Here is a 19941-nt window from a genome sequence, read left to right as displayed (position 1 = left end):
CGCTCATCGCTTCTAAAAAATAATTATGAAACATAAAAACTGTGTACGATAATTAAAATCAAAACACAATATTCACACGGAGAACTGACAATGTTATGACATATTAATTTGGCGAAGACACAAATTTTTTAATTAACTTTATTATTATTCTAAAACGTCAGTCATGGGCTGTTGACTTTTTGATTTTTTGTTGTATGAACCAAGGTAAATAAACAAAAGAAATTAGGAGCATTATGGCATCAAAAAAAATTCACCTTGATCATTTCACTCCGAGCGACGACTCGCAATACATTAGCCAATGGCCAGCTTATAAACATATAGTTTCTTGGATGTTATCTTATAGACAACATTTTACAATGATTATAAATATGTGATCGTATACCTAGAATAATCGATAGGCAAAATATCTAAGAATGGGTTATTTTTAGCTCTGATGTAGCAAAATATGTATCAATGTTTTTATCAATTTTTTTCTATGCAATCATTTTCTTACGGAATAAATTTAGTTACGTCAAATTTATGTAGTATATTCTTTATAAAAAGATAATACTTGCTGTTTTGTTTATATATACTAATTCTACGTTTTCGCCATATATGTCATCAAATTGTTCTATCATTACTTCTGAAAAATAATTAAAAACAATTATAGCTTTATTAAGAGGAAAACATTGAACACATTATTACTACTAATATAATCCATAAATGAAATTTAAACAACAACCAAAGAACGAAATTAACGGAAGTTACCGTAGAGGATTAAAGTACCCGATGCGGAGTATGCGCAAAGGTGCACATATTCCCTTTTTATCAGGGATACATCAGCACATCGAATATTTTTTTCGGGTTAATTTTGTCGAAATAAGTACATTTTAAGAATGGAGCAAAGATCGACTTAAAATCACGCCGCGATCGATTGATTTTCCAGCCCTGATCTAAGCCGAAAGTTAAGGTGATTATTATTTGCAATCTGTACTTATTATCGATGTATAGGTACATCGATAATAAGTACATCAACTAAGATTATAGTTAATAATTTACTTTTTACTATAAAAAGTACCATTCGGTGCACACCTGTCTCACTCGGAAGATATATCTAATCGCATAACTAAAGCAAATCTGCAACAATTTATTAAAGCGCTTATAAATTAGTCTACGTTCAATAAAGGAACTCTATTGCATAGTGTGTAACAAACTTCTAATTATTATATTAGTTTTTTCTAATTATTCCGATAGATGCCTCTGTACGTATGATAATGCCATTTCTTTTTTAAAATCAGCGGGTGCAGATGTGTTACATTTTTGGGAATTTCAACATTTATTTTCATTGGAGCTAGTGGATATAAAACGAAAATGAATTTGTGTACTCCAAAAAGGTTAGTCTACCCTTGATTGTTTATTTTTATTTCTATTTTTTGTAATATTTGCTAAACGTGGTATGGTCTTATGTTTTAACCTGTTAACCGGGCGGGACGAATAAATACGTTCAATGTAAATAGTAGTGACTACTAGTGTTCTAAAAATATATGTGGTGTGCCGAATCGGGCGGGATGTTTATATTATATTGGCCTACTGTTTTGTGTGTTTCAACTTGATTTTAAAACTTTGATTGCGTCATTTGCATTTCGTCATCGTGCTGGATAAGCACGGTAAGTCAAAACACGCGCGCTTCCTATTTATATTATTATGTATTTTTTATTGTTTTTATATTTAGAATTATACCCATCAAAATGGACCAAAGTTACTCAAGTTAACGAAATTAAAATACCGGCGGGTAGAAAAAAAGACGTCTTTTAAGTTCATCCGAGTCATCTGTGATAGTGATACTGACTATAATACAGAACTGAGTTATAATGAAGACGAAGCATATAGATAATTTTACAGTATAAAACTATTTTTATTTTTGAATTTCAATTTAGAAAAATCTTGCATTTAAGGGCTAAACACGATGAACAGAAATTGGAACAAGAAATTCGAATTCGATAGAATTTTTATACCTGCCTATGAAAACATTGACCGTGAATCAAGCAGTCAATCGTTCGAGGAAGAAATTCAAAAGTAAGTTCAATTGACAAAATTTCTCACTGTGTAAAATTTTCGTTCGCTTACGACCGACGACATGAATGCCACTAGGACGCGGGTGTCCGTTTCTAGCTTTGTATTTTTTTTTAATTATGACATAATTTTATTTTATTTATTTTGTATAGTTACTTGTATAAATTAGATTTAATATTGTTCATATAAAAAATTGCGGTTCACAAAAAAAATTCAGAAATATTTATTGCATCTATATTTGCAGAAAAAATGCTTGGCATTATTACCATACACTGCATAATTTCGCTCATTTGTGACGGTGCCTACCTATGTATATTTTTTAAATAAACTTATAAAAAAACGACTTCTTCGGCCGGCCGATCAAATACGTTTTAACCCTTTTAGTGCCAAGGAAAATCATGCGGTGTATGCTAATAAATGCATAACATTTATCGATAATTGGTGCAGATCATAGATAACATTTTTTCAATATGCATGCCGCTGAATAGTTTTTGGAGTTTAGCAAATATGTAAGATAAGGGGAAAATAATATGCTATCGATAACTAGGTAAATGGGCCATACCAAGGAACTGGATAAAATATTAGAATATAAGATAGATTATTATTTTATTCTAACTGTTCTATTTATATAAATACTACCCTTTTTGGGAATGGAAACAGCACGAAATTCGCGAAAAAAAATAGTTTAATCGCGAAAAATTCAGGTCTCTAGTAATTACACATTAAAATTAAATATCAGACTAATAAAAAAAAGTATTTAATCATACAGATTTACCAATTACTACTTTTAAGTTTTAATATCGCAAAAATAATTTTAAACAAGTGCGTATGATAATTATATAATATGATTAAAATGTATTTGGCAAAATTAATGTTTTAACCCTTTGCAGTCTCATTTATTTTCAGATGATTTATTTTATCTTACACTCTGCGCTTAAAATTGATATTGCGCTTGTTTCTATTGTTTGTTTGCAACGCATACATTTTTAAAGTCTGTCATATTTACATAAAAAAAATATTTGAAAACATTAATTTTGTCAATGTTTATAATATTTTTTTATTTATATTAATTATCATAATTATTTTAACTCTTTAAACTCATAATTCAGCACACGTATACACATATACTAAGCACAATAATTGATTAAAATACTAAATTAACCCAATGTCGTGGCTCATTTCTGAGCTGTACGCTATTTTGTTACAGTGCTTTGGTAAGCGCAGGTACAATAGCTTACAGACACATTAAATGCACAATACAATGGAAAAAAACCAAAGTGACTCGCATCGCATACTTCTGCAAATTACTAACAAATCACTGCACTTCTGCAAATCACTTTAACGCGCGGCTGACTTACTGAAAAGCTCTTAAATATTATCTTAGATAAGAATTTGTCGTATGTAATATTTGTTTAGAAAGAAGCGTAAAACATAATCAACACATTAACCTATTAATGTCAAAAAAATACATTTATTACGTATGCAACAATTAAATAATATTCTACTTTACCGAATGAATTAATTCTAGTTATACAGAAAGAGAATTTCCACGTCCTCTCGAAAATAGTAACGAACGTTTGCTGTATTCTTTGCCAAAGTCCTTCGTGCCTAATGGAGAACCGCAAGGAGCCGAAGCTGAAAGAATATCGTATGACAGATTATCAGCTCTCCGACTGCCCGATGATGTAAAAGGAACTTTATGGCAGGTCATATTTCAAGGAATCGCTTACGCCGGAGCGACAGATTATACAAAAGGAAAACTGATATATAGGGAGCACGACCTCGTAGTTCTCAATATATATAAGGGTATGAATTATTTATACGTGTCTGTAATCGTTAAAATGTTTCAAAATATCTTTATTTTATAGGCGAGTACTACGTAACTTTAATAGAAATAAAATCATCCTGCAATTTTTCCAAAGTCGAACTTGAAAAGTTAAAAAAGGAAACCAAAAACGAAAGCATAGCGATTACTACAGGTGATCTTATTAAATATGCTAAAAAAAAGGGCATACAGCAAATAAAAAACCACTGGGATGTCATAGAAAACAATAGCAATGTATCGATAGACAAAATTAACAGATTTTTATTTTGGCCTTTCTTGACTAAAAATACGAAGGACGCTAAAGGAAAACCAATTACACGATGGGAGAACGAAAAAGAAAGAAAGGGTTTTCACGTTTTTACCGAAACGCTATCCGATCAGAAAACTTTTGATGCTTGGTTTTTCGAGAGCATCTTAACAAACGGAATAAAGATAAAGAAGGATTTATTTTATGAATTGTTTCATAGGTGTGTATTTATATTGTTACAATTTTGGTCTATTTTTTAATTTTTATTATAAAAATATATATAATTTTGGGTTTTCTGAAGGTCTTATAAAGCTATACTTAAATTACTTTACCGATTGGTATCAGTTCGTCAAGTTTGAAAACTTATTATGAGAACGATATAAAACCTCTACCGCAATGATCAACATTGCAGTTTCTAATGTTCATTAATGATATAGAAATAGCAATGAATCGCGCATTTTTTTAATGTATGCGGACGTCTTGAAAATTTTGATGAGATTGCAGTGATTTCGGGTTTTCTTGACCTGCAGGAGGATCTTAATTCTTCATAGAAGTGGGCTTCCGATATCTGATTGCGTTTCAGTGTCAAGAAACGTCACACAATTTATTTTTTTAAGGCTCTTAATACCTGCGGAATAGTCCTACAATATCAGCGGATATATTATAAATAAGCTTTAACTTACTAAGCTGACTTCATTATATGGATTTCAGATATAATGAGTTATTTCAATGAACTGCGGATCGAAAAAGAACGGCGCAGATCCTTCGGTATTTATACTTGAAGGAATACGGGTACCATCGTTCTTTGGAGTGCTGAGATAAGTTTCTTTGTCAACTTGCAAACGTGTTTATTTAATTTAACACTATTAGAAATTGCATAAAAGCATAATTGACAACCCTTAGGTGCTCGAGCAGCCCCAAATGTGGGCCCCTGGAGGGTGGTCATGGTTCTTGCCTTTAAAGGCTATTACTAAAGCAATTGCTAACTCTTTTCTGGCAATGGTCCTTATTTTATTAAATAAATCAAACATTAATTTAATTTCAGGTATATAGTATTATGTTGCGGTATATTAGTCGACGAATTTCATGCAGGAATGCTGGCGTTGCTTACACCAGAGCAAGAAGAAGTTTTTCATTCGGTGTCGAAGAGCGATGGCAGTTTTACGATGATTCATGGAGCAGCCGGGACGGGGAAAACTTTAATAAAATTACACAGATTGAAGTATCTGTACGAACATGGATTGTTGAACGATAAAAACAGAGCAGTTTACGTATCCCATTACAGTCCATTGGTGTAAGTGTTCAATTTATTACCTATTTTTTTATTTTTAAATCTTACACTGTACATATATATTTATTCAAATACACGTTAATTTAATTTGGTAGGTACACTTTGCATGTATTGAATTTATTAACACAATAATATACATTAATGGTATTACAAAGAGTCCTTTATAAATTGCTCGACATTATAATTCCTTGGATTGGGCAGAAAATGGTTTTTCTTTTCCGAGTTTAGACATTATTCTAAAAATATTAATTAACCTAATCGAAACACAATAAAATTAATTTTCATAATAATTGTTACCTTTCTTTTTAAAATAAGTTCTAAAAAAGTACATCAAGAACCATCCGTGTCACACTGCATTTCAAAAATGAATAACAGCGATGACGAATCGACAAATGTCCTTAAAAGAGAAAACGAGACAACGAAGATTTTAAGTCAATATCGCTTCTCCCTCTCATATATCTGTATACAAAACATTCACAAAATGGAATCCTTATCCCGAGCGTACTCTAGTAAAAAAAAAATATTTTCAAATCCATACATTTTATTTGTTAAAAGCTATATCTCCATTGCGATTGCTGGAAATAGCAAGTGGGTCAAAATTCAATTCAAAATTTTAAAACTTGAAGTCGTGGATCTAACAATTAATTTAGGCAGTAAAAATGATATTTTCAGCAATATATTATTAGAAAAATTACAAAATGAAAATAAATAATAATTGCACAATTTTTAATACTAATGTTTATAATAATCACAAAACTATTTTATTTAATGGGAAATCAATTGTTGTTTACTAGAGGATAATTTTTGCAGTCATTTCTTTGCTAAGTCGGTTTCTTTTAGCAGATTTAATAAAATTTATAGAAGAAAACAATTGCTTACATGCATATATTGATCCAAACATAGTTAATAGTCCAGTTGCTAACTTTTTCATTGCACCAAATGTACTCGGTAAAGAATTCCATTCCTTTAATATGATGTTTTCAATTCGATATTGTAGTATTCTTTTCATTTTTATTTATTTTTTTAATTTAAAAATATTTATTTTAATATAATCTAGTACAAATAAATATGTTTTAAATGAATTTAATGAAATTGTTTTTACATTTGTTTAAACTGGGTGTTTAAAAATAATGACTTTTATTTTAAAAAATAGAAGCAAAAACAATTCAACTCTAAATGGATCAGGGTATAATATTAATATTATTATTATTAATTATTAATATTATTTAAGAAAATTTTCAGGTGCGATTTTCGTCAAAAACTTGAAAATACAGATTTCCAAAAATACGTAGACGTTGTAACGATGACAATGTACGACCCAGACGCTATCAACAAGGAATACGCACACATATATATAGACGATGTTTATACACTTTTGATATTGCATGAGATAAATAATTCATTAGATGGTAAATTAGCCAGCCATGACGAAATCAGGAAAAATATAATAAATCGTCTAAAATTTGACGATTGCAACGGAGAGTTGATAAATAATTATTATCAAGTGTACAAGCGCATTGGTGAATATGGTGATTTTTGGTTCGCTTCAAACCCAAATCATATAGGTCTGTTTTTAAGTACTGCTCTAAATATCAATAGTGATAATGCTTTATTGATTTATGAACGGATAATGAAGCCTGATTACATCCTATCAAAGGTAGTCAGAAACCCGAAAAATATCAGTATCTATACTAATGATTTACTAATATGGTACAAAAGAATTCTCTACAAAAGTAAAAAAAAACATGTACCGATGATATTAGAAAGTAGTATAGGTCACGATGTTAACGGTCCTTCGATGCTTTGGATTGATTCTGAAGAATTTACTAAACCAATATGTAAAGGCTTAAATGTAAACGACAACACGTTCAACGCTCTAGTCGAAGGCATCGTCGATTTAATTTCTCATAAGGGTATAAACCCCCAACACGTGTGCGTCGGTCTATTTCCAGAATTGCATCTCTACAACTATCTTATAAATATTAATAAAGCGACCGAGTCTGCATTTGTCTCATTAATTGATCGGAAAAAGTACAGGCCGATTATTGCAACTATGAACTTGGAAGAGTACATAATGAAACCTGATAAGAATCGGCTTTTAATGACAAATATTATTTCGGATCTGACCGGGCTGGAATTTAAAGTCGTCATGATTGTAATAAAGAGAAATAATAGAAAAAAAATGGGACTTCATACCTATATTTCAAGATATTTACATGCTAGCGACGAGGTGTACTTGCCATTTAATTTTGATTAGTAATAAAAGAACGGCGAAGCTACTATTCCCCAAAAGTAAAAAATATATATTTGGTAAACAGGGCCGGCTCCAGGGTTGTGACGCCCTTGGGCCATCTTCGTCTTCAGCGCCATCTGACAAAATATGACAAAAAATCTATTTTTATTTTTTAATTGCACTTTTTATTTTATTATATATATTTTTTTATTTTAAAAAACTTTCGAAGAATTAATTTAATTTAAATTAACTGTTCCAACTGGTATCTGAAGGGCTTATTAATAATATTACTAAAAAGTTGAAGAAAGTGTTTTATAAACGTTTCCCAGATATGAAGAATATATATTTGATACATAATATATTTTATTAGATAAAGCGAAGTTGAAATTGAAAAGAACATTCGCTACCAAACAATCACCTTTAGTTGTAAATTTTTTAGAGGAAATTCCTCAGGAAACGCAAATACTGACATGTTTAATTATTAATTTTGTACCACCTCTAATTTTATTATTTATATGTAGCCTCTTTGTTTTATCGTAATGTTTATGTATTATAATAAATAAATATTTTCTATTTATAAGTATTTTTTTTCATAAAAAATTTCAATAATAAAAATATTCCATTGAATCATAAATTTATTTATTTACATTCATATTAAGACCATCCAAACCTAACATGTTACCACAATGCGTCATGATAGTCAAGAAAACAACACAATATTTATTAATAATAACCAAAAAAAAAGTCTACATGGCGCTGCGCTCAAAAACCACTGGTTTTATACCCCAACTTCGTGACACTACCGTGGTGTGTGTGATCACGCGCGCGCATACACCCTTGAAATGAAACCACATAATTTGCGCTTTTCTTAATTTATTTTGTTAAAACCAAAACCTAACCTGAACAAAGTAGCCATTAAACCATTATATTCGTTTAGGTTAGATTTTGGTTTGAACAGAAACCGGACGCTTCGCAACTATCAATTATTCGCTTGTGTTCGAGTGTCACGCAGTAGTATGAAGTCAGTGTTTTTAGCGTGCAATGTCAGTGTACTGAGGAACAGGATGGCGCCATGGACAACGCAAGAGGACGCGATCGTGACTCTCGAAAACGTTCAGGAATCCAAAACTGGAATTCTTCGAAAACAGTTTGATTGTCGACAACGCCCTTCTACGGTTTAAATAAATGCTTAGCAAGACTCTCTGTAATATTTGTATCCTAACACTAAAACATTAAAAGAAAAACGCTGGAATACGCTAACAGATAATAAGCAAATGTCCTAATATGTATCTCGAAAACCTTATCAAAACATTTTTGATCAAGAAAGAGTATTTTGTAATTCGGGAATTATTTAAAACTCATATTGTAAACTGATAAAAAATAAAGCATAGTGGTAATAGAACATAAGGTATTTATTATGCATTGAACAAATTTAGCAGACAGGCTGCTAAAACAATAAATACCTCAAAAATATTTAAGTATTACCTATTTATTGGCTTTATTGTGTAATATTTATGTTTAAATTAAGGTTTACTAATCATATTCTGATATATGGAGTGAAAATGAGCCGGAACTGTATATAACGCCGTAAAGAAATAGTGTTGTAATACTATTTTTTTCAGGTACAATTATTCTCAAAGTATCGAAAAAACAAAATTTAAAGAATACGTAGACGTTCTACAAATGGGCAAGTACGATGAGAGGATACTCAAATCGAAATATGTACACATATATACAGACGATGTTGATCTTATGTTTTTTAATGAGAAGAGGGAAAATACATTGAATCGTAAAAAAATCGACTTTTGCGACGGAGAGTTAATGAAGATGTATTCGGAAGTGTACAAGTGTACCCGTGAATATGGTGATTTTTGGTACGTTTTAAACCCAAATCATATGACAGCGACTGTAAAAAATAAACCATCATTAATCAGGAATGATATGTTAGCGTTGTATGAACGGATAGTAATACCTGATTATACCCTGTCAAAAGCCGTCAGAAACACAAAAACGATCAATAGATATACTGATTTTTTACTCTATAAGTACAAATTAATAACGAACGAGAAAAGAAAAATTAAATATGCATCGACGACATTAAAAAAGAGTATAATAGGTCACGACGTTAACGGTCCTTTTTTGCGTTGGATCGACTCTGAAGAGTTTACAAAACCGATATGTGACGGCATAACAATAAACGGTAGCACGTTCAACGCTCTAGTTAAGGGCGTCGTGGATTTGAATTCTAAGAAGGGTATAAATCCGCGAGATGTATGCGTTGGTATAATTCCAAAGTGCGAAAAAGGTCTAGCCGACTATATAAAAAATATTAATAAAGCGATCGACTCTCTTTATACCCCGAGCAAGTATAAGCCTATTATCGCAACTGCGAACTTCGAAGAGTTCATGCTGAAATCTAATAAGAATAAGTTTTTTATAACAGATTATAACTTAGTTCTGACTGGGCTACAATTTAAAATCGTCGTGATTGTCGTAGAAGGAAATCATGATACATTAAAAAAAAAAATTAGCATCTTGGAATCTAAATTTAACGATATTTACATGCTGGCGACGCGGTGTACTTGCCTTTTAATTATGGTTAGTAATAAAGACACGATGAAAAAACTATTCTTCAAAAATGAAAAATATATATTTGATACATAATGTATTTTATTAGTTAAAGCGAAATGAAACATTCGTTAACAAACGTTCGCATTCCTTTTTGTTGTAAATTTGGCAAAGTAAGTAAAAATTTTACAAATTACAATAAATATTTCATTTAAGTTTTTAAATTTTTATATATAGCCTCTTTGTTAATGTATTACAAAAAATAAATATGTTTTTTTTACGCGTATTTTTTTTCATCAAAATATTTTAATATTAAAAATACTTTTCACTTAAACATTAATTTATTTATTTACCTTCATATTAAGACCAACCTAACCGAGCACGTTATCACAGTGCGTCACAGTAGTCAAAAAAGCAATACATATTATTGAATGAAAAATATTAAAATTTAACGATACTAAACAGATCAGCTCCTCGTAGCTGACATTAAACATATCAATGTAAAATGCCAGCGTATTAAGGAACCGGATGGCGACAGCCATAGGTGAGTCGGTTAGTGCGGACATCCTGGCTCTAACGGGCATCAGAAGAGGACGCAATTTCGAAGACGTTCAGGAACTCAAAACTACTTAGCGACATACAAATTTCTGCAAGAACTCAGCGAATCACAGTTTTAAATAACACACAGCACAACACATCAAGCAAAATAACAAGGGTTTATATACACTGAAATCTTATTAAATACTCTAGAGGTATTCCAGTATTTACTTTTACAGAAGTACACCACTGCCTCATCAGCAACCAGATGAGAGTGACGACCGAGTGGAGCCTTATCTGCGGATGTAGTCCAGAAGGACTTCATCGGTCAGTTCCGCATAGTTTCTTCTCTGTGACCCCTGGTGCATAATTTATGTATTTTCATTCGTGAAGTACCAAAAAGAGTTCGTAATGTTATACAGTTTTTCGAAGAAAACTTATATGGTTATTGTTCAAACTTCATTACTACTTCTCAAATAATATAACAATATGCACTCTTCGTATTTTTATTTGCAACTATTACATATATTTAGATCATGCATTAAAATATATTAAATAAAACAATGGCAAATTCAACTAAATATTAACGATTCGCATCATAGATCGCCTTTATCGACCAGCTCTCGAACGAGATCTGCCATTTTCCTGCGACAAGTCTCGTTGGAAGTCCACACCGGAATTATTTCAGGCTGCGGCTCGCTCGCGTCCGAATCCTACGAAGTAAAAAGGTGAATCGGAAACATCTCGACGTTATGTGTGCATAATTAAATATACCTTATCTTGATAAAGGTCCGGAGCTTGATCGCCGTCGCAGGTCGATATCGGTATCATATCCAACGCTAAGCCTAGGCCGAATTTACCGCATCTGTGAAACTCTTCGTTGATCCTAATCGTTCGAATAATAAATAATCACTATGAAATAATTGCGTATCTCACAATACGAACGTCGTACATGTCCCAGAGTTTTTCTTTTCCGAAGGTCTCGTTCGGCTGCACGCCTTCGGGAGTCAGCTCTACAATTCTATTGTACAACGTGTCATGATAGAGTTCCAGCAGGTTCGGCAAGTGTTCCGTCCTTTGATCCCTCGAAGTGCAACAATAGATCAGATTAGCCAAATCTAGAGCTGGCGAGCCGTATCGGACCAATTGAAAATCAATCAAGCAAACCTATATAATAATAAAATAATTCGATAATATCGTATTATCTTAATCTTAAGATTAATTAACAAGAAAAAAGATATATTATTAAGCACGATTAAACTTAAATTATATCAATCAGTATTTTTTGCGTGATATTATTATTATTAAATTATATCAATCAGTATTATTTTGCGTGGCATTACAAGCATTTATAACTACTTCTAATGCAGTCTCAGTGGAATGTTTTTCTCTGAATCCTGATTGTTGTTTACGTATAATGTTTTGATAAATAATAAAATACTTTAATTGTTTGATTACTACTTCTTCCATCACCTTTTCTATACAAGTCAACGTGTTAATTTTTCTCAATTCCTCAACCGTGTAACTATTTTTTATTTTAGGTATAGGTATAATACCAGCAATCTTCAAATTATTAGGTATTTCTCATTTGGAGAGTGCTTAATTACTAAATAATGTAATTTTATTAATAGTATTTCCCAAGTCTCTTTAATTATATTTACATCTAATTCATTAGCACTGGCTCCTTTTTTTAATTTACAAATTATGCTGTTTTTCACAGTATTATCATACTTCTTGCTTAATTGTTATTGGTAACGGATCAATTATTCTTCTTTTAAATTGATTCTTCGTCGATAGCGCATTGCGGTTTATCGGTAGCTTTTTTTTTATCGTTGTACCGGTCGAGGGATATATGCTCGGTTTTCGTCTGCGTCGTTCCACGGTGTTTTCGAAGGCGGTGACAAAATCTATCGGTTCTAAAAAAGTCGGTGTAATCTATGTCGGAATTCAAGAATCGGAACATTTTTGTTGAAGATATTGAATGAAAATGTAGTAACTATTGTCGTCTTCATTTTTTTTTAATATAATAAACATTACTATTTATGAATATTTCGTGTTTAAAAAAATAAGAAGCGTTAAAACAATCTTCCTTACATTCAGGTACTTCTAAAAATATTTTTTACGCTGATCCTTTATTGTTTTATATTACCGTCTTCGTGTTGTATTTTTATTTTTGGAAACATAATAAACAAGAAGGGCAAATTACGATTTAAGTTGCCGACATATATGACCAATTATACGATGTCCGGAAAGTTCACCGGCCGGAAAGTTCATTGACTAGTAAATTTGTCGCAGCCGCAATTCGTCGAACGGAAAGCTCACCAATTTTACAATTTATTGATCGCCAATGATTTATTTATTATTTATATTTACAGAGATATTAAAAAGATAAATTTCATACGTATTTGCCGGATAAAATGAAAATCTAATTAATTAAATAAGTTAACTGATGTTTCCTGATTTTTAATAAATAATAAATGTTCCATTCATTATAAGGATTATGATATTACATTTTAAAATTAATTAAAATAAAATAATGAAAATTATTCATTAATAACTTAATCTTGCAAATATTTTTTCTCTCCTTCTCGTGCTATTAAAAAGCTAGAATTAGTAATAACTAAAATAATAACAGTTACCTCGATAATTTCGCCTTCGTCTGAGTATCTGAATAATATATTGTTGGTCCAACAGTCTCCGTGGCAGAACACGGCCAACGGTTCTTGCGGAGACACCAACGAAACCATCTTGGTGAAGAACGTTCCGTCGCCGACGAACTCCCTAAACTTGCTCAAATACTTAGAGCCGTCTTCTTCAGATGGCAGTGCTTCCTCAACCATGGCCAGAGCGTTCCTCGCTGCTTGCCTGTAATAACCACGATACCACTCTTCGTTGTCGACGTCGAACAGACCTTCGGATATACCGTCCTGCGAGTTAAGCAACTCGTGAAATTCGTCTCTCCTCTGATGCTTCATGGCCAAGGACAGGGCGTGTAGACCCGCCAGCTCCTTGAGAACGGCCGCACACTGCTTCGTACTCAAACCCAGCTTCCTGTCGGCCATGCTGAATCCCCTGCAGTGCAAGTCTTCGAGGACGAGCACGTCGTTCCTCGCCATGTAGCAGCGGGGAACGGCGGAGAAAGCTTTGCTCTCGTCCTCGATACGCTCTTTTTGGAACCGCAAAAGAGCCGGAACGATCTTGGTGTAGAAGGCCACTTCGTTGCAGAAGAGAGCGTCGCTTTTGAACGCCTCTCTTCTCGCGATGCTGTCCGGCAAGCATTTGTATATTATGGATCTCTGCCACGGTTTCTCCTCTTCTCCATCTGAGCGTTTCGTTCCTTCTACGTATATCCGGTAAAGCATAGCAGTGTAATTGTCTCCCCTCCCGGAACCGGGCGCCAACTAATTCCAACAAAACAAATCATTAGTAAATTTGCACGTTTTTTACAAAGCATGTAATTTTAATATTTTATTTTAATATTGACACTATACAATATTTTTGCCAATAACTGAAATTATATCTGAACGGTGCACAATGCACGCACCGGCCAAAGTCGCCTAGAGAATGTGCCTACGTCACGTCAATGTTACCAGAGTGCCGCCATGTTTTGGCCATAATAAAACCAAAATAAATAAATATATATAAATGGCCCCTACACTTTCATGATTGAATATGTTAAAATTTAAGCAAATTTTAAATCTAAAATCTTTTGCGCAGATAGTTGAGTTCGTCACGTACAATTTATATGATAGTTATACGTGAAGCTTTCCGTTGCTGCGTCGTAAGCTCCGAGCATCTACGAAACTTGTGCAACTCAGGATTCCGGATGCGAAGAGAGAAGCGGCGGCTTTGGCGATCTTCATTGTTCTAAATTTAGTCAGCCTCCTCTTGGTCGAAGTTTATAAGAAATTAGTGAGTCCAAGTTAGGGAACTCTGATTCCAATAACTTTATGTTTAATTATGAATGTCAGTAGACGTGTCAAAGAAAATCTCCGGAGTGTCTGACAAAGTAATCATTGTACATTGACACAAAACTTCTTCCATTACATTGTGTTTTCTGCTCCGTTCGTAGTAATGGCCAATTAAAAATGCTGGGTAGTTATTTTGAAACGGATTGCCATTGCCTCTCTTTCTCAGTGCGTTTGCGACGGATACTTTTAATATTTTTGAATTATGACGCGTACTTTGACATAATCTGAAAAAAATTCTCACGGTGGTGTCCCATTTTAAAAATGAATATCCTTTTTGCCGTCGTTAAAACACTATCTTGTTTTGTCACCAGTGTTAACGATGTATTAGTAAAATTTGCTAAAAGTTTTTTGACAGTTTTAAGCATATCGGTTTAAGCTTTTTATTTTTACTACTTTATTGTATGTGTGGCGGCCACATGGACGAAAAAATGAAATTCTAGGTACGCAGAAGTCCCACCCTTTGGGGCTTCGCCCTTGGCCAATCGAGCCCATCGCATAAGGCACAATCTGAAAAGGAACGTCTATCAGCGCCACCAGAGACTGCAGCTCTTAGAGCTGCATCGTTAAAACTAAACCTACCTATATATAGAATCGACAGCGTTAAATGCCGCTTCACCAAAAAGCCCTGCGCCTCTATTGTTAGATTTTAAGTTTTAATGAAAAGTGTCTTAAACAAGTACGAAATATTAGTTTTTAAAAAAAACTTATTTGTTATTTACCAACGTATTTAAAACCCACAGCTGTAATTTTTAAATGGACTTATTTCTAATGTATATTTCAGCAGATAAAATCGAACGAAGTGGTTTTACTGATTGATTGAAACGATAATAAGCTGTCAAAATATATTGAGCACGCTATATACATAAATACAATATTTCGTACTTTATTATTAATAAACTAATAGTAAAATCAAAATGTAGACTTGGTTTAGAATTACATAAATAAGCACCAGATTACTACATATAAAAATAGTAAAACAATATAATTACTTACATTCACCTTCATTTTTATGTGAGCATTATCAACTTAATATGAGGAACAAACAATCATGATGGAGATCATTGTCTTTTAATATTTAAAAATATTGTAAAGCATATTGATTAATAAATTTCATTTCCTAATAAATATAATAACCTCAAACATTATATCATTAAGTTGCTATAGTTTAATTATAGAGGCAATTATGCGCAGTCAGTCAGTAAATGAAAAAATGATATGTATTATAACAGTAGATTGATTTAAGACCGACACAACAGAGCAGTGATGAGAGCCCTTGCTTATATAGGATAAATTGAAAGTCGCAGGTTCAAATAACACATGAATCCAAATGTTTCTCAATTTTCTATCGTATCTAAAAAATCAGAGTTACTAATTATAAATAATTATTCTCCTCTCTAATAGCTAGAGCGTAGCACATTTAGTGTTAGTACTATATATTCATAAAATAAATTAGTACTATACATGCATATAAAAGTATTAATATGTAATATTCGAGTACGTTCTACTCTGACGGTACACCAGCGATACCTAAACGGTTCGAACGTTCAAGTCTCAGACATACATTAAAATTAAATTTGTATATACATATGTATATGTATAACATTAGTCATTATTCTTATTTGCATGTCATAATACCATCAGTTTTTTGGTGAATTTTAATGCCCGTTCATGACGTGGTCGAAATGATATTTGCAATACCTGATATGATGTCAACTTGACTTTGGGGTCTTCTTCGTTCATCAGCTCTTGCAGAAACTCCAAGGATATATTTGACGCCATGGTCGACTAATCCGAGGAAAATTTATACGGACTTAAAACGTCACAGAGTGTACCGTTTTCGCTGTCGCACAACATAGCCGAGCGCCGCGCCGTACTAAATCATAACCGAAGGTGGACCTTAATTCGAAACAATGACAATTTATCCTGTGGGGAACTAAGTGATTAATTTAGCGGCCGTTATGTCGGACCTCCCTCGTAATTTCCAAATGCAATTCAGATACGTGCACTTAAATCACCGACGTCGTTTTTCATCAGCGTAGGATGTGCGTCGGCACTTCAAAGAGGATCCCCAATCAAACGAAGCTCGCTTATGGAAAATTATTTTATTTCTACGGAAAGAAACGCATCTAGTAGTACAAACTGTACTAACATCGTAACACAACAGAATCAGTCGGGAAAAACAAACATTGTTTTAATCACAGCGGTAAGTAAACAATTTATTAACTAATAATAACATCATTAGGCTGTACAATAAAATTTTTGCCACAAAGATAGCAAGTTTGGATATTTTTAAAATAAAATATACCAATTTTTAAATTAATATTATTTTTAAAATATTTTGCAAAATTTAATGTTATTCAATATTTTTGGTACAAAAAACAATAAATCATTTCGAACCGCATTTAAGATTTATTATATTAGATTTTAATGGCTGGTACTTTTTTTGACTCGTACATTAAAGTTATTGTTTTTTTTATTTTAAATATAATTTTTTAAAATAGAAAAATTTAATTTTTGATATTAAAATCACCACAAAAAAAATTGTCTGGTATTTTTACACAAAAATATACTTTTTGTTATTATAGTGATATTTAAAGTCCGCTTTCAGTTTTTATCTTTGTAGCAAAAATAACGCAAAATTGTTGTACAGTGCTATTTTAAAATACAACCAAAATCTCATATAAATTAAGTACGTGGAAAGTATTGTCTTTTATTTATTTTATCATGATACTAAAAAATAATAATAATAATAATAAATAAGTACAAAATTTTATATATAAATACGATTGCAATAAATTACACGACGTAATAATAATAATATTTACAAATGCACTATTTAATATATTTTGTACAAACTTGATTTTGATCATCAATACAGATGTTCCGTAAGTCACTTTACTGTTTACTAATTGAATTACTATATTATTTGTATTATTACCCCTCGCTTAAGAAGTATTAAAATGTATTAGAATTATCGAAAAATTGACACCATCTAATTTCAGAAAAAATGTTAATGCTTGCGATGACTTTCTTAACTGCTATTAGTTGATAATAAGTATTAGCGGCGGTGCATCTTTAGATGCTGCGGAAGCTCCGCTTTCTTTATTTTATTTCCCAAATTAATATTTAATTATTTAACAACTGTAAAAAAATAAGTAGATCGTTTTGTCCAGTGTCTTTATCTTATATTCAAATTTAAATTGAACCTTAGCTCGGTCACAATGATATTAGAGAATAATCAATTTATGTTATTAAATCTACTGACCGATAGTATACTCTGTCTTTTTCCTTTGATCGTTTGCTTTTAAGCAAAACAATATATATGTTGTGCTCGGAAGCGAAATATATTCATGCTATTTTGATTTTATTTGACAGTTAAATTTTGGGTAAATTTAAAAGGTTTAATTTTTGTAATCAGGTGTTGTTTTGTTTGTGTTCATTACGCCTATAATTAACAACGATTTCCTGTTTGCATTAAATACGATTTTTACTGTTGTATTATTATCTAACGCACCGCCACTGATATGTTTATACTAAAATATGTTTAGAAATAAATAAGTCGCTTTCAAAACTTTGTAATGATTTGTGAATATAGCTACAATTTGACCGAAATTAATGATTATTATCCTTAAATAAAATGCTTAGGTATAATTTACTGATATCGTTTGTGAATTTTTTATATAAAGTTTAAAACGTAAAAGCAACTTTCGGATCACCCGCGTATAATTATTATAAAATATGAAAAAGAATATATGCACGTCGATAACACACATATTCGAGTCCCTCACAACGCTAAATATTTACAGATCGTCGAAACTCTTTAAGTTTATAGTCAGTCTTACATTAGTATTTTGGTACAAAAAACTATTACAAACAAATCGTAACGTTGCAAATAGGTTCCTAGCAAAAAAGTCGTTACTCAACCTCGATTATAAAATTGCTAATAAAAAGAGAAGAGTATGTACAAAACGTATATAACAGTCTCAATAGGAACAAATATGTATGTACATTAAAAAGGATTTTAATGCTTGTCCGTCTCGGACGACATGACTCCGAATCTTCGAAGGTCTTCCAGCGGAGGTAGAGGTCTGCGCTCCCAAGTCTTTCTGTTTAGCAAAGCCTGGGATTCGCCTTGTACTTTTTCTAAAGCTCTGCAAAATAAATTTAAAAAAAATACTTTATTTTATTTTAATTGACACTTATTCAAATAATGGGCCATTCAAATTTTTAACCCTTTAAACGCCAGCGATTTATTGATGATTTGCCTGTTATTTATCTTTACACATCAGTATCGCTTTCTAAAAATAAATATAAAATACTTGCTTTGCTGATAAATGATGCTAGTACAAAAATCTTTACGAATTAAAAATTAATAATTAATTAATATGTTTTAAAAAATTAATATGTTTAAAAAAAAAATAATCAACAAGTGAATAACCATCCATTAAAGCTCTAATCTTTCGCTAAAATGCAGAATATTTTATAGTAAACTTAATATATATAAAGAGAATCATATAAAGAGTAGGTAATATCAGTTGGCTTAAAACAATTAATTTATTCTAAAAAGAATATTATGTTAATAAATTGTATAATTACATAATATCAGGATATATCCTTTGCTCCACCCATTCGGCGATGGTATAAATATCACAGACGTCGTTGAGTGCGTCGACCGCCGCACGGGCTAAGGAAGACAGTCCCCTCAGCAACCGCGGCAAATCGCCAGTCAGCTCGCTGATTCGCAAAGGAGCTGAATAGTTGTGACGTATATTATAAGGTGTCATCCAACCTGAAACATAACAAAAGATATATACATGTTACTGTGAATGTATACTACCAGTGAAATTATATTTTCATTGGCTTTTCAATGAAATCATACCCAAATACATTTTTATCGGTATATATGTATTTCTACTATTAACCAAACTTAACTTGACCTAATAAAGGTTATGAAACTATACTTTTAGAATTTTCCTTAGGTCAAGTTGGTTTCGTTTAATTCGTTTAGGTTAGGTTTGGCAAATTGAGTTTCAATGACAGTTTAGAATTTGTTTTATTTTTAATTATATTTATTTATTTTTAAAACATATTGTAGGGCGACACATCACCTGTTAAGGCCGTAATGTTTCAAACGTATGCATAATACATTTTCACTGATATCAACAGGGACGTCATTTGTGAGGGGCAGGGCAGAAAATTGCGTCATTTAATGAAATA

The 19941-nt window shown here is 31.8% G+C and overlaps 3 protein-coding genes across 12 annotated transcripts in view; 1 reads left to right on the top strand and 2 right to left on the bottom strand.

Annotated features, from left to right (window-relative positions):
* The first annotated feature begins 104 nt into the window (after nt 1–104).
* LOC148236274 (uncharacterized) lies at nt 105–8221 on the top strand. Of its 7 annotated transcripts, none has more exons than XM_088182198.1 (6): nt 105–1373; nt 1935–2055; nt 3581–3858; nt 3921–4344; nt 5170–5418; nt 6658–8221. In XM_088182198.1, exons 2-6 carry the CDS (start codon nt 1946–1948, stop codon nt 7670–7672), a joined length of 2076 nt encoding a protein of 691 aa, XP_088038324.1. In that variant the 5' UTR covers nt 105–1373; nt 1935–1945; the 3' UTR covers nt 7673–8221. The 7 variants fall into 7 exon arrangements, with proteins under 7 accessions (XP_088038324.1, XP_088038323.1, XP_088038322.1 ...); XM_088182197.1 differs by having other exon boundaries at nt 1712–2055; XM_088182196.1 differs by having other exon boundaries at nt 105–1646; nt 1712–2055.
* A 3022-nt stretch (nt 8222–11243) lies between these two features.
* On the bottom strand, nt 11244–16756 carry LOC148236273 (uncharacterized). The gene is made up of 5 exons (XM_088182770.1): nt 16423–16756; nt 13393–14154; nt 11706–11920; nt 11528–11639; nt 11244–11466 (listed from the first exon to the last, which is right to left on the bottom strand). Exons 1-5 carry the CDS (start codon nt 16501–16503, stop codon nt 11350–11352), a joined length of 1287 nt encoding a protein of 428 aa, XP_088038896.1. The 5' UTR covers nt 16504–16756; the 3' UTR covers nt 11244–11349.
* Nucleotides 16757–18129: 1373 nt separating this feature from the next.
* The window catches only part of LOC148236272 (hexosaminidase D-like), a 50297-nt gene continuing 48485 nt past the window's right edge, over nt 18130–19941 (bottom strand). For all 4 annotated transcript variants that reach the window (XM_088183602.1, XM_088183603.1, XM_088183604.1 and 1 more), the window contains exons 6-7: nt 19321–19513; nt 18130–18875 (exon numbers count right to left, since the gene is read on the bottom strand). In XM_088183602.1, coding sequence (XP_088039728.1) covers nt 18746–18875; nt 19321–19513 — 323 coding nt within the window. In that variant the 3' untranslated portion in view covers nt 18130–18745. The remainder of the gene's footprint in view (nt 18876–19320; nt 19514–19941) is intronic.

This window comes from Plectrocnemia conspersa, unplaced genomic scaffold (assembly GCF_051122295.1).
Source record: "Plectrocnemia conspersa isolate PC_06_02 unplaced genomic scaffold, ASM5112229v1 ptg000003l, whole genome shotgun sequence".
Taxonomy (NCBI): Eukaryota; Metazoa; Arthropoda; class Insecta; order Trichoptera; family Polycentropodidae; genus Plectrocnemia; species Plectrocnemia conspersa.
Note: the sequence above shows the minus strand (reverse complement) of the source record. Positions and strands in the feature narration are given on the sequence as shown.